General features: G+C 41.6%; 1 protein-coding gene across 1 annotated transcript in view; it reads right to left on the bottom strand.

Annotated features, from left to right (window-relative positions):
- Positions 1 to 15,612, bottom strand: part of PKP4 (plakophilin 4) — a 171,168-nt gene that overhangs the window by 16,346 nt on the left and 139,210 nt on the right. The window contains 3 exon segments of the mRNA XM_015411565.1: positions 997 to 1,114; positions 4,236 to 4,419; positions 14,105 to 14,318. Coding sequence (XP_015267051.1) covers positions 997 to 1,114; positions 4,236 to 4,419; positions 14,105 to 14,318 — 516 coding nt within the window.

Raw genomic sequence — 15,612 nt, 5'->3', positions numbered from 1 at the left:
GGGCCCCCTCCTGCAGCTCCTTTAAACTGGGCTCCATCAGGAAGCCTGCAGCTGGGACAATGGGGACAGCTCTCCCAGCTGCAGGCTCCCTCATGCAACCCGGTTTAAAGAGGCTATCCCAAGGAGCCAGAGGCAGCTGAGCCAGTGCAGAGAAGGCCCAGCTGTCTCAGGCTCACTCGTGCAGCCTGTTTAAAGAGGCTATGCCAGGGAGCCGGCACAGCCAGGAGAAAGGGAGATGGGAAGCCTCTTTCCTGGTGAACCTCCCCTTTTCTTCTGGTTGTGTGGGGAGGTGGGATACCTCTTCCCTGGTGATCCCGTCTCCCTTTCTCCTGGCTGTGCAGCCAGGATAAAGGGAGGTGGGACACCTCTCCCCCGGCAATCCTGTCTCCACAAGACAATCCAAAACAGCTGAGCAGACTTCTGAGCTGTTTTTCAGGCTTTCTGCAAACCCTGTTGAAAGGGACTGCAGTCCTTTTCAATGGGGTTTGCAGGGCCCCCAATCCTGCATGAACTGGTTTGGTTCATAAGCTGGCCTCCCAGCCTGGTTTGGGGTTTGGTCCATGCTGAGCCACAAACCGAACACCAAGCTGCACAGCATTTTTCTGGTTAATGCCCATCCCTAGTAATTTTTATGTCCACAGATTAAAGAATAAAATTACGTTAATAATTCAGTGACACCACAGAAATTTAAAAAAAATTGCCCAACTACATGTGAAGTGACAGTTCTGTGACAGGTCTTATACCTATTTGTTCCTAACTGCAGCTTTAGAGGGGTCATTTAAGCTGCAGGAGAAACATGGGAGGAAAAGGTTAAGCCTTTGATCTTCAAAGCAATTGTGTAAGACCTCCTATTAGTTCTTAAAAATCCATAAGATAATCACAGAATTCTCTTGCCACATGTAATTTGGCCCTGAAGCAGTGTATACAAAAAGCAGCAACTATCAAACAACTTTATGGTAATAACCCACTCTCCCAGTAGATAAAACATTTGCACACCTTGCTGTCATAATCAGACGTGTTCACACATGTGTGGATCACATATAACAAAGAATCAACCAGGCCTTCACAAGTTCTCATCTGTTTCCGTGCCTCCTCACCTGCGGAGCTTAGATTCCTAAAGGCATAAAAAAAAGAATAGAAATACGGATGCATATCACTAAATATGGGCTTGGATTCAACAATCTGCAAAAGCCACCTCTCCATTTCCTCTACAGTCCTGAGCTCCATCTCCCCCCCCCCCCCAAGTCGCTCTTCAGGGAGAGATAACCTTTCAGAACAGTACTTTATACAATGCCAGGGGTTGCAGCTGATGGGGGAACTAGTGGAAACTGCTCCTGTCCTTTGGCAAACATCTGCTCAAGCATGAATTCATGGAAGAGTGAAAGGATGATTTCTGCTGATCCCCCCCTTCTTGCTGCAACCCCTGCACTGCACTGCAATGCATCCCACTGCCAAAAAGCCCCTGACCTTAGAAGATGATTTCTTGGTGTGTGTGTGTGTGTGTTTGTGTGTGTGTGTGTGTGTCAAAGAGTACTGCAGTGGGAAAGTTGAAGCAGCAAAGATCCCTCTGATGAACTCATTGATCATTTCTTATGGCCTAGGCTATAGTGTAGATTAGTACTCTTATTATCATGGAATGCATATCTGGTTATCTATAGAATAATTTTTTAAAAGATCAAATAGGATGATATTCTGGGAAAGTAGAGCTCGATTTGGTACAATTTTGAAGATTACTAAAATGCCCCCATAAAGGCCATTCTCATCAAACAGAGCAGGCATCAAACCAACTTTCCAACAAAATGTTCCTCATTGTGGCATATCATTCTGTTTAAAGAATAAATTGTTGGATGGGCAGATAAAGATCTCAAGAAGATTATTAAGAGAAATCTATTCTTCCTACTCCATCAGCCTCTACCAACATACTATTTTTAAAAGATATGATCAATTTTTATTCCAGAGTAGGTACATCCTTCGATGAACATGTTATGGCCAAACAATAACTTACTCCTCCTGAACCATTCCAAAATAAATCTAAAAAAATCAACAACAGTTCTTTTTCAATTCCCAGCCAATTCTTGTTGATCAGCAAATTTTCACTCAGACATGGGCTTGGCAATAATAAATGGTACACAAGCTGTGTAGCCTACATAACTACACATTCCACCACTGCCTACCGTAATTCTATTTGGCACTGTCTGGACACTGTGGTCTAGTCTGGGCAAGGGTCCAGACCACATTGAATGGATGTTGTCAGAGAGACTCTTGGATCTTTACAACCTCCGGGCTGGGGAAGCTCAATACTAAGTGAGCACATCCCCTGCCACTTCCCATAAGTGTTAAAAAAAAATTCCACGCAGTCTCCATGAAGTCTGTGTACAATGTATAGATGCAATGTGCACTATCAGACACAATACTTCTGGTGATGTCTACCTATGTTGATATTACGATCTATTTCAGGGCTGGCCAACCACTAGACAATCCAGTTGAACTGAATACACCGAACAATGTCCCTACGCAATAATCATCTATTTGTGAAAACAAATAAAAGAATGGGAACATTTGCGACACCTGTTGTCTTACACTTTGGAAAGTGCCGTTGGTAGTGATGTCACAACATCAGTAACAAATAACAAAGTAATAGAGACTACAGTGGTGGAAGGTGATGGTATCGAAGAACAGGGAAATGAGGTGGAGGAAAAGGCAGGGAACTAACTGATGGATAGGTGGGTGAAGAAATAAGGCAAAAGGCTTAGACGGTAGCTGATAACAAAGAACAGACTAAAACAGAGGGTGGAAATCTCAAAAACATAAGAAACTTGGAGGGAGGCTATCTGGACAGAGAGATTAGATCACACCTGCTTTTCCATTCAAACTCTTCTGATTTCCCTACTCACCATAGCTACTGCCCCATGTGGCTTTTGTCCACTATCCCTGGCACAGCCTTTTCATTGGGACACAACCTCCCACTTTCACCAGTGGAAAAGCTGACAAGATACTGCCCAGGATTAGTACAACACCGGTACTACTAAAACCCAAAAGTAAGATTGCAGCGAGGCTGCAATATATGTCAGCTCAGAGCCTCCCATTCAGCTACTTCCCGCAGTTATTATCTAGCTTTCTAGATTACAGACATATACAGCTTGCTTTCAAGTTTAAAATAATGCAATGAGATAATTTTGATCTCAAATGCTAAATTTTAACTGCTTGAAATTTGTCCACGTGCTAGCATTTAGACTGCACCACAAATTAGAGCTTGATGAAACCTGGAAGCTCCATGCATGCAAGAGGAAGAGGAGGAAGATGGGAGCAGTGAGGGGAATGCACAAGCATAGCAAACATATTGTTCTAGGCACAAAGCCTGTTTTTAAATCTCAGTTTGTTGTTACATCTGAATGCATCTACTGTGTTGTCAACAGAGACATTATGCCTAAACTTAGTTATTGTAAACAGCAGTTTGCAAAACTATTCCAAATACTGATTTCTGGTTTACCAGCCAATTGTAAGTCACGGTTTCTCAACTCAGGTAACTCACCGTCAAACTTCACCACCATGTGCCATGATATGTGAAGTTTAAACAGCTGTGAGGGGTTAGAGTCTGCTATAGTGTTTTGAGTGTTAGATGACGAGTAGGAAGACCAGGTGACTCTGGGCCAGTCATTCTCTCAATGCCTAACCTTCCACATGGAGTTGTTGGCAATAAAATGGGAGGAGTATGTATGCCTTGGAGTATGGGTGGGGTCAATCTACGCCAATTCCCCTCCTTATTACAGCCCCCTCTTTCACAAGGCTTTTGTCCTTGGTCCCAATACACTCTCTGCCTCCCCTTTTCACCAGCAGAAATCTACCCCTTTAAAAAGTAGCATATGTGACAGCATTGTGCACATCTATCGTTCACTGCAAAAACAATTAATACTTCTTTCAAGCTTCACTAAAAAAATGGATTAGACCACAGAGTACTGGCTAGTTAACACACTGAAGTTTAAATCACTAGATGTGACTTGAGACCAAAGCCAGCTGAAAAGCAACTCATTACAGAATGAGCATTTAATATAAACACAAGACATGCAACACAAAGCCAATCATAAAGCAATATGCCCTCAGAGCTACATTTACATGTTTGCTTTTTCATTATATAAGAGCAAAGCGTATTAGCTTAAGTGATAGGACTGAATAGTTTTCAAAGGATACATACGAAATTGCCATTTAAGATTCATTCTATATACGCTGTGATTTACCTCAGGCATCCTGTTGTGTTGCGCAGAACTAGAGAAGTCTGGAATTTAATTTTATGATCATCATCAAAGGAAGAATTATTCCACCCAGAATGAGGAACTATCACAGTGTTTGTTAATGTTGACAGAGCATCTCGAATGATTGTCATTTTTACTGCATCGCATGAAGACAGGTTCCAGAGAACACCTATGAAAAAGATGTATTGTATCATTTAATAGCAATGGTCATTAGATCATTACCTCTTTATTCCAACTTGCATACCCTATGCGGTAAGAGTACACGACTAGTAATAGTAATTTAAAGCAGAGAACAATTAAAAGAAAACTTAGTGACATAAAACTATGAAGTACAAAAAAGATTAGGTTACATAAAAACTGATTAACAGCTGTAAAACGCCAGCTCAAACAACAAATTTCTACAGAGCTTTAAAAATATATATATACTTGAGCTTGCATACTGATAAGGCTCTAGGAAAAGGAATTTCAATATCTGAGGTGGTACATAGAAGGTACAATAGCTGAGGAGGTACATAGAAGGTACAGTGTTTTGAAAGATTTGAAGATTGTGAGATGAGGTTTAGAAACGAAAACCAGGATTTTAAGTGGTAATGGAAAACCAGTGTAGATGCTGCACAAGTGGTATGAGGGAGCTCAAGAAGATTTTTCAACAATGAACAAATATAATACAAAATGGATTCCAGAGCATTTGTCATCTTCAAGAAAGAAAAGAAAAAGAAATGGACATTCTCCATAACCAAAAGAACTAGAACTGCTTATTCTCTAATGCTGTGTTTATATTTTCAAGTATGTGACATCACATTTTTGCAGTTCATTTCTTGGCTGAAGCACAAACCAAACCATGAACTGATACAAATCAGGAGGCTGGTTCACGAACCAAACTGGTTCAGGCAGTTCATGAGCCATTTAAAGTTTAAATCCGCTCTTTCTGCTCCCTGGGGCTTTTCATGGAGAGCAGAAAGCAGGGCTTTAAATGGCTCCCCCATCTCACCCCCTGTTTTCTGCCCGCTGTGGCGGTGAGCAGAAAGCAGGGGGTGAAATGTCTGGGAGCCATATAAACTCCAGATTTCTGTTCCCCATGAAAAGCCCTGGGGAGCAGAAAGCGGTGGTTTAAATGGATGGGAGCCACTTAACCCAAACAGCTTTTTTTGGTGAAGAGCAGAGCTTTCTGCTCTTCAAGAATCACCACAAACTGCATCAAATTTGTGAAAGTCTGTGGCAATTCTTCAGTTTGCAAACATTGCTTCGCAAACTATGAACCGCCCAAAATTCGTGAAGAACTTTAGTTCGTCAGCCAGTTCGTTCCCATCCTTACTCATCAGGAACCTGCCATCAAAGCCAAAACATAAGAGATGGAATGAATTCCAGACTATAAGGCTTTGCTGATTCAGAAATATTTAATAACAAAATCAGCACTGTATTGATCTGGTTACTTTCCAAATAACTGGAATAGAAAAAGATTCCTTCCAAGAAGAATCTTTTGAATAAAAGCCTGCAACTTTAGAATGTGAAGAAATGGGGTATCAATAGAGTTATTGCAAGCCACAGAAATGGAGTCCATCAAAATCTTAACAAGACTATGCCAACTGCTTTTAACCTAAGGAACATTTGGAACAGACCAGAGAGAAGTACCACTGGACATGTGTTTTCACTGGAGGCTTCATTTGTATTTCTGTATTTCTTTTCCTTGCCCAGTGGTTAAACTTTGGAACAATTGATTTCTGGTCTTTATTCCATATTTTGTATATGTAGAATTGTATGTATTTTTGCACATCAGCCAATATGTTCTGTATGTATTAGACCTCTGAGGAAGGCCTGTAAAGGCCGAAACGCGTAAGGTCTATCTTATTAGGTCTATCTCATTAGCCCTTGTATGTTTTTATAGTTTTATATGAGGTTTGTTATTTTAATTTATGTTGAATAAACACACACATATTTTTGTATATTTTATGATTAGATTTTTAGAGTTGGCCCTTTTCTATTCCTGACTAACCTTTTTAGGTTTTGACCTCTTCACTTTCTGCCATTAGAGTGGTATCGTCTGCATATCTGAGGAAAAAAGTAACCTTTCCCCCCACCATAGATAACAATGGAGGGGATGGGGGCAACCTGTTTGGGGGCCCGTAGAATTGGACCCCCTGGTCCAATGTTCTTGAAACTTGGTGGGTATCTTGGGGAGAGGCTCCAGCAGCTTGGAGCCTCTCCCTCAAACCCCCTCCCATCCAGCCCCCAGAATATACCCTATAATTTCGCCATTTGCTTCAATGGCCCATAGGATATAATGGGGCCGAAATTGACATTTGGCTGGCGGAAAGACTCCCCAATGGCTCATACTGACGAAATTGATATGCGGGAGTCTTTCTGCCGGCCGAAATTGATTCTGTCCAATTTGGCAGAATCCAAATCGGGCCGACTTTTTTTTTTGCACACCCCTAGTACAGAAACGTACAAACAATCATATGCTCCGTGTCACAGAGAGACAATTCCGACTTCATTACACTATAGCATAAGCTCCTAGCTCAGTCAGAGTAAAAAGGTAAAGGTAAAGGTTCCCTTGCTCGAAAAGAAAAGAAGCACACAAACTCACATTTGTTTCCAGTACTACAAACATGGCCTGAATCAAACCTATGTATAGAACTTGTTGTGTTCTAAACATACTGTCAATCATGTTCTCCAAATGCACATTTATTCACCAAAACATTGGTGTCATACAGTTTCCTACTATATATGAAAGAATGAAACGTTATTATACATAAATACACACACATATTGTGCCAGTAGTAACAAGATGTAACTACGTACTCTGAATGCTGTGGAAAAATGTGAGATTTTAATTGAATATTTGAGAAGACACTTCATTGTGGACAGATAGACTATTTTACACTTTAATTGCTCGCTGTCACAATATTGAGCTGATAGTTTGCGTAACTGAAATAAACTTGTGCCCAGTAATCTGCCAAATCTTAGCTACTTTGAAAAAAACAAGCATCCTTAATTTACTTATAGAAAAGGACCTTCTCTGATAGCTGCTACAGAAAGAAAAGCCCCTTAAGTTCCTGGAATTTCTTAGCTGGCAACTGTACCCATTTCTTAAAAGATGGTAATCCAGGTAACCCCAACTGTAACTTCGTATGTTCTGGCAGTTTGGTGTAGTGGTTAAGTGTGCGGACTCTAATCTGGGAGACCCGGGTTTGATTCCCCACTCCTCCACTTGCACCTGCTGATGTGACCTTGGGTCAGTCACAAGCTCTGGCACAGTTGTCCTTGAAAAAGAGCAGTTTGTGTCAGAGTTCTCTCAGCCCCACCCACCTCACAGGGTGTCTGTTGTGGGGAGGGGAAGGGAAAGGAGTTTGTAAGCCGCTCTGAGACTCCAAGTGAAGGGCGGGGTATAAATCCAATCTCTTCTTCTTCTTCTTCCCACCAGGAAAGGATGTTAAGCTGTATACCTATACGTCACCTGCAAGTTCTTGCTGAATTGTTTGTGCTTTAATTGGTTTAACTAGATTTCATATTTAAATTTGTATATGGCAAATGTTGTACCCCGCCCTGAGCCTTGTTGCATGGGGGAGGGTGGGCCCCCCCCCATAGCTAGCAATCCAAAACAGTCCAGTGGAGCCTGAGCGGTGGGTGTTGCCTTCTGACACACTTCCGGTGATGTCAGGGGGTGTGGCATATGCAAATAAGTTATGCAAATGAGTTATGTTAATGAGCTCCTGCACCTCTTTTTCTACGAAATGACCCCTGCTCATAAGTAAAATTGTTCATGGGAGTTTCATGACATCACCTCTATTCAGCAGTGGGAGAGTCCCATTTCAAGAAAGTATCCAGAGCTCTTGCAGCCAATAGCAAGGGAAGTCTCAAAGATGGTAGCTTATGTTTAATTCGTTTCTTTTTATTTGTTTGAGCTTCAGTGGGAAAAATGAATGGTGCATTATTCTTTCAAATCTGTGTCTTCTGTTCCTTGGCACCTCATCCATATTTCTGTGACTGCAGTGCTCTAGCATCTTTCAAAGATTGGCTTTGATAGCCTATTCAGAGTATAGCTTTCTAACCAATCCCATTCTTAGGACTTGGGCAACAAAGTAAAAGCAGCAGCACATAAATGCTAAAAAACAGAGCACAACAATGTGAAGAGCTACTATCAATATGCCTGTGTAATTAAATTACATCTCCAGAAACCAAAAACATTAAGCCGAAAGATTCAAGGACAAAACTTCCCTCCACAACATACTGCTAAGCATGGGCATTTATTGGGCAATAAGAAATGACTATCTTCTGAATACAGATTTTTAGAAGATAACTATGCAGATTAAATAGCTTCAGCCTTCAACAACTTGGTAACGAGGTGTTCAGTTTTATAAAAGCTGCTCTTCACTAAACAAAGCTGAACAATTTTATATTTAAACAATGTTAGGCATGACAGCTTATCAAGCTCTGTGCATTTACTCAGAGCCTTTATTTGCCAGGATACCCCCCCTCCGCCATTCAAGCACTTGTATTAGAAGGTGTGTTCAAAAGGTGTTTTTGTAAACTACTTAGCAGCTGAGCTGGCTTATCAGCTAAAACAGATGCTTTATCAAACTTGAGATGGCACGCGTAACAACTGTTCACTGGCCCAACAGCATTCACATCTCATTATGGACAAAAAGGGAGAGCATCTTTTACTCTACTTTATGCTAAACATTGTTGGTCAGTCATTTTACCATTTGTTCTTCCCTGAACTTCACCATTATGCATTGGAAATAGACCACTTATATGGCAAGAACTGACTTGACTGGGTATGTGTGCACTTGGAATGAGCAGATGAGGAAGACTGCCTCTTACCCTATTTACAAATGGCTAAGAAACGATAGTGAACAAGACATAAATGGCCGTATTTGCAAATACATCATTCATTTGCTTTTGGACCAAGTACTTGTGCTTTATGTGCTCCTCCAAACACTGAGTTGAATGAAAAGCAGGGGGAGTGAAACTGTGTACACAATGGGACTTCCCCCCACTTCCTTCTTCCAAGTGTGTTGCCCCATAACCCCAGAAAAAAGGCACTTATGGGGTTAGGAGCACATGTAGAAGAAGATGAAGAAGAGATTGGATTTATACCCCGCCCTTCACTACCCAAAGGTGTGTCAGAACAGCTTCTTCTTCTTCTTCTGAGGCATTTTTCTCTCATACTGGAGAACCATGAGAAGATCAGAGAAGAGACTGCTGAAGCAACCAATGAAAAACTGAACAAAGGCAGATGGTGGAGACAGAGCAAAGCTAGAACGATCCTCTCAGCTCCATGACAAAAGAAGATAGTGCTTCTCCCCTTTGGTGCGCTGGTTTCAGCAGGAAAGTGCGATGCACTCGTGCCAAAGCGGAGGGACACCCTTTCCACTACTAAGGAGCTAGAAATTTCTCTCTATCGGTGGGACTGAACAGAAGACAAAAGACAAACAATTTTAACAGTCTTAACATCATGAAGTGTGCTTAACAAGTTTCTCATAAGCTATCTCTCTCAAGAAAACCAAGGGCCAAAGCATGCGAGATACATTTTAAAACACGTTATTTAGCAATAGCATCAAACAGAATTTAAATCAGTGATCCTCTCCCCTCTTTCCTAAATAGCATGGCTGCATGCACATGACAGAATGCTGCAGAGCTAAGTGTGGTTTCCTGAAAGTGGGTTGGATCTGTCCCACTTTCTGGCTAGTAAAAAAGAAAGGAGGCAGTTCCCTTTGATGACCAAAGAAGTCTATCCTGGGGCTGACAGTACCTTCACAAACTATAGCCATGTGGGAGAGGGACTGTACTAGAACTGGACAGGCTTGAGCAAAAATGCAGGCAGGATCCAACCCAATGTTTCAGTATTGCATTAAAAAAAAAGAAGAAACAAATCATAGGTGCTATCCAGAGAAAAGTGAGATAGAGAGAAATCTCTGTAAAAATCAATGGTACCTAAGCACACAGTTCAGAACTTTGGTTCCAGGGATTTCATGACTGCGGAACACATAACTTACTATAAATTGTGCATAGTTAGAAGCACTAAAGGAACAAAAGTATGTAAAAATGCAGAAGTACTAGGGATAAGGAAAGCATACTCGGGATAATGGTATTCCTATCAACTCCTTGTGACCAAGGAACTAAGATAAGGTTTGTTAACTGGCTCTGCAATTTCAAAAGTAATAAATCACGTCAGCTTTCAAGATAGAGTACAACTCATGAAAAATGAGATTCTATGGTAGTAAACATACAACACCCTTAGGCAGAATAAGGCTGTTTGAAAAAGCGAAAAATATAAGGGTTATTTTTCTACTTCGGCAACAATGAAACTAAAACTGAATCCTTGCTTTGCAATTCTTCTGCATAAGAAACAGCATAGACCTAAAATATTAAACACACTTAGCTATGAATTACTGACATAAAGAACTGCTGAAAATCATTCCCAGATCTAACAATGTAACGTGGAAGTGGAGATTACATATAACTAGTTCTGACAAACACATAAGTATTTGCCAGTCTTAGAACAGATTGACAGGGCCCTCATATTCCTTAGATTGAGAAAAGTGCATTCATTACCCCTACATTACATCGTTCAGACACAAAAATTGGTTATGGCAGAACTCCCCTACCGGAAAATTATAACATGGGCAAAGATTTCAGGTGTCCTTCTGTCACATTGTTTTTCAAAGGGGGCAGTTTTCAAAAAGTGACACGGTTAGTAAGGCAGACATCAGCAACAATTTATTAAGGAGGATAAGGGCAAAAAGTCTATGTGCATTGAAATTAAATCCCTAAAGATGTGACTGACTTTGTCAGAGTGGGCAACACCCATTGCCTTTGGTGGATATATGGCTAGAATGTGCACCTTCAAGTGGTAGGTGCACCCCCCCACACCTATGGGTAGCCTGAGTTGCTCAGTAAATTCTTCGTGAGCACTTGTCCTAGGACCCAATGTGATGCTTATACTGTTTGAAACAGTTCTCAGTCTATTCCTGTTAACTAGAGATGCCTGCATATTTAGTCATAACAGAAGACGGTGAAAGACTTGTTGGGTATTCTGGGACTAAATGAAGACAATGACTGCTTATACTGTCATAGGAGATCATGGGAGAAAAAGAACAGCATGATGTGGTATTGGAGTTGCCCACACAGGCGCTTTGTAGAAATCCAGTCCTGACCCAAATGTTGAGTGCTATAGTAGAAGGGAACTAGCAGACTTCTGGCTGCTGAGATTAGCAGTGCATATGCTAAATCTGGGATGGCAGAAGCAGACATTATTATAGCTATGATGATAACTAAAGAACATTAGCACTGTCAGCCAAATGTAGATTATATAGGTTGGGCTCCCCACCCCAAGCAAGACCTCTGGAAGGGAAAAGCACAGGAAATATCTGCTACAGTAGTTGCCAGCCAATCCATCTTGGGAATTCCCAGACTGAACAAACTACACAAGTTGTTGGCACCACCTGAAGGATTCCCTTCTGCAAGCTCTCTCATGGAGGTGATCTACAACTTGGCTTGAAGTCAATAGTACGGGTGTGCATTTGGTATAAACTGAGCTGATTAAATACCCAAAGAATACCTTCTCAGTATTACTTGGGTATCTCCTAAACCAAATCAGATTTAAGAATCTGATTGGTTACTGATATAGTGATTCCAGTCTAATTGGGAATACTGAATAGCGGCTGTTGGGCTAAAATGGCTGCCAGTCATTTAAACCTAACAGCTGACAGGCAAACCTGTTGGGATGGTAGATTTAAATGGGGGGGAGCAAAACAGATCACTGAAAAGGCTTGAAGCCATTTTTGCCTAACAGCAGAGGGGCACACCTACCCCCGTTAGGCTAAAATGGCTGCAAGCCATTTCAGTGATCCCTTTCACTTCTCTCTGCTTGGAAGGTCTTGGAAAGGGGGGGGAGCAAAAAGGAAGAGTTAAATGGCTGCCAGCTGTTTAAACCTAACAGCTTACTGGGGGACCCATTGGGCTGTTGGGTTTAAATGGCTGGCAGCCATTTCACCGGCTGGTTTTGCTTCCCGCCACCAGCAGAAAGTAGGGAGGGAAGAGCTCACATTTTCCACCCCTTCCATTCTGCTGGCTTTGAGGAGAGTTCTCCCCATAGAATTGGCTCCTGGGAGGGCTCTGGTGGGCAGTCCAGGGCCGTGAAATGGTTGCCAGCCATTTAAATTGACAGCCCAATGGGTCTGCCTGTCAGCCCTCCCAGGAGCCAATCCTGTGGGAAGAACTCTCCCTGCAGGCTTAGCTGGGGTTCTGCTGGGTTGTCTGGTTGAAACTGGACTGCCCAAGAGCCCTCCCAGGAGCTGATCCTGCAGGGAGCTTGCTAAGGTCCCGATCCTCTGGGGAGAACTCTCCCTGCAGGCTTTGCTAGGCTGCCCGGTTGAAACTGGACTGCCCAATGGAGCCCTCCCAGGAGCTGATCCTGTGGAGAGAACTCTCTCCAAGGCCAGAAGAATGGAGGGGGGAGATCTCAGATCTTCCCTCCCTTTCTGTTGGTGGTGGCTCCCAGAGGCCAGCAGAATGGAAAGAAGGGAAGATCTGAGATCTTTACTCCCTCCTTTCTGATGGCAGGCTGCCCAGCAGAGCCCCAGCCAAGCCTGCGGGAAACTCGTGCCACTTCGAGTTCACTCATGTACTGCTAGGCTTGCAAAAGCCATTTAAAGGGAACTTTCCTTTTAAATGGCTTTTCCAAGCCACACAGCATGCGAGTGAACTCGAAGTGGTATAAATTCACCCACCACCTTCTCCATTATACCATCCCCATAGGATATAATGAAGCCGAATAAATTCGGCAATTCCGATTATTTCCTGAATCCTAATATCTGGCTAGGGGAGGCACGTGGCAAAGGAACCTTGACGAGATGCGCTGGGAGAGTGAAGGAATGTTATCCATTCACCAAAAGTGTTTGTAGATCCTACTTCTGCTATTATTGTATCTGACCATTTCAAGTGGTTAATTTGCCTGGTTGTTTAATGTGTGTTTTACACTTTTTTCAAAGTGTCAAACATGCTGAACACTTTCTAGTGCTTGGAACAGCTGTAGTTTTCTGGAACAGCAATTGATCATAACATAAACCAATAAAATGCTCATGCATTGCGTTTTTTGAATTCAAACAGGATTTTTATTGTTGGGAAAATCTTTAAGCATAAACTTCATGAAATATGGAACCAAAATCTCATTCTTTCTAAAACTATTTAAATGAAGTGAGAAGATACCGACTCTCTACATATGGAAAATAGCCACATTCAAACATGGAACTGTATGGATTAAATTGTGCCCATTGTTGGTCAGTAACGACACACTTCACAAATTAGAGAACTTTCTTCTGTTTGCATGTACAAAGGCCATGGAAATCAAGTTTCAAAGAAGCTGAGAAAATTCTTCAGGGAATTATCCTCTGACACTAATAAAAGGAGTTAGAATACAAAAATGTTACATACCTATAAATACCACTTTGGCAACAGAATCCTAATATTATATGACTACTACCGTGTGACAATAATGAATAGTTCTGAATGAGAGTTCAGAATGGGAAAGTATTGACTGCCTGATGGGCCAAACTAATCTTTACCACCAGCGGTTGCTAGCAGAGCTGGAGATTAATTTCTTCATTGCGCAGAAAATACGCCAGAATTTCCCCAGTATTAACACGTACACTGCAGAGGTCACATGGTCATATACACAAAACTATATGCACTGTGGAAGTCATACGGTCATATACAGAAAACTATATGCGAGTCCTTCTTTTAAGGTCTGTTTTCAACTAAGCTATTCCAAACACAGAACCTTTCCTTGAATATAGAAACACAGTCCACCTGACTACATGCCATTTGCTTCCTGTCTATTAAAATTTTACCTGTGACAAGTTCTCTTACTTCTGCATCAATTGATTTTCTTAGCAAGCGTAAAAGTGCAGGTATCCCACCAACATTTTTCATTGCTATTTTATTCTCATCAGTAGACTTTCCATAAACCAGGTTTCGCAGAGCACCACAAGCGTTCTTCTGAACTTCAAGGACCCTGTGATCCAACAGGTCAACCAGATGTTTGATTCCTCCTAACCTACACACCTAGGGGGAAAAATGTTGAACACCAGATTCAATTAGCAGTCCACATCTGAACAGAATCTTGGGGGAGGGGGTTGAGAATAAAATGCAGAAACTACAATAGGGAACCTAGTTGTTGTAAGCATTTTACATCCTGCCTCTCTTTTAAAATCTGATATTTCTGAGGGGCCCTGACTGGGATGGCCCAGGCTAGCCGGATCTCATCAAACTCTGGAAGCGAAGCAGAATCAGTCCATGGTTAGTACTTGGATGGGAGACTAACAAGGAAGGCCAGGGCTGCTAGGCAAACCACCTCTGTTCATCTCTTGCCTTGAAATTACTATGTGGTCATCATAAGTTGACACACACTTCATACATACACTTTTCTGAGAGAGGCACGCCTCCAGTTGTTAGGAAGGGGCTAATCGTGCAGAGTGATGTTCAATTTTCACCAAAACTGAAAACTAAGGGCTGGATCTTAAATTCTTAAACAGTTCACCTCATGGAGTGGGGCTTTCTCTGTTCCCTTTGACAAACTAGGTCTGAGGACAAACAATTAAGACAAGGGATGGCTACAGCTGTGTGTGGGGGATGCGTGGAAACAGACCCTTCCCACTGCATGACAGAATATGCCTCACAGTTTTAGAAAAATCATATTAACATGAGCAAGAACTTATGTATCACTGAGTTGAATGCACATACATCCAAAGATAACGGAAGAAGCATGGTATGGAATTTTTGTGAGGAAGCTATCTAACCCGTCAGAATTTTAAAACTCAGGTGTTTAAAGAGTTCAGGAAAAAAGTAAATTTTGCTGGTAATCATAGTAGGGAAATCTTCTTAGTCACAAACTAGCTTTTTATCTGATGAAAACATTTAGAATGAAGTCCCAGTAGCTTGCAATGTGTCTTATCATCACTGTATAAAATGCTCCATGCTGCTAGTTCAGTTATATGGTAATACAGTTTTTTTACTTTGCATGTAAATCAAATGGTTTCCCTGAATATGAACAGTATAATGCTTCTAGCTATGCCAGTCTTTTTTTAGTTTGTTCTGCATGGACTTTGTAACTCTTGATATTTTTAAAAATTAAGCTGAACTTCACTGGGACAAAACAATCATGACTCTAAAGCCATGTAAAATCCAAAGCTAAATGCAGTATTCAGTACTGATCACTGTTGGAAGTCATTTTGGGCCCCTGGCAAGTCAAATTACTTTTTCGGTTACTGGGGTTTTGGTTTGGAGGTAAATGTGTCATCTTAAATAAGGTTCACACCTTCAGTAGGTCTGTCTCCAGGATTTTAATTAAAGGAACTGT

This window comes from Gekko japonicus, unplaced genomic scaffold (genome assembly GCF_001447785.1).
Source record: "Gekko japonicus isolate JY-2015 unplaced genomic scaffold, Gekko_japonicus_V1.1 scaffold6, whole genome shotgun sequence".
NCBI classification, from domain to species: Eukaryota; Metazoa; Chordata; class Lepidosauria; order Squamata; family Gekkonidae; genus Gekko; species Gekko japonicus.
The sequence above is the reverse complement of the archived record's forward strand: the minus strand, read 5'-3'. Positions and strand labels throughout refer to the sequence as shown.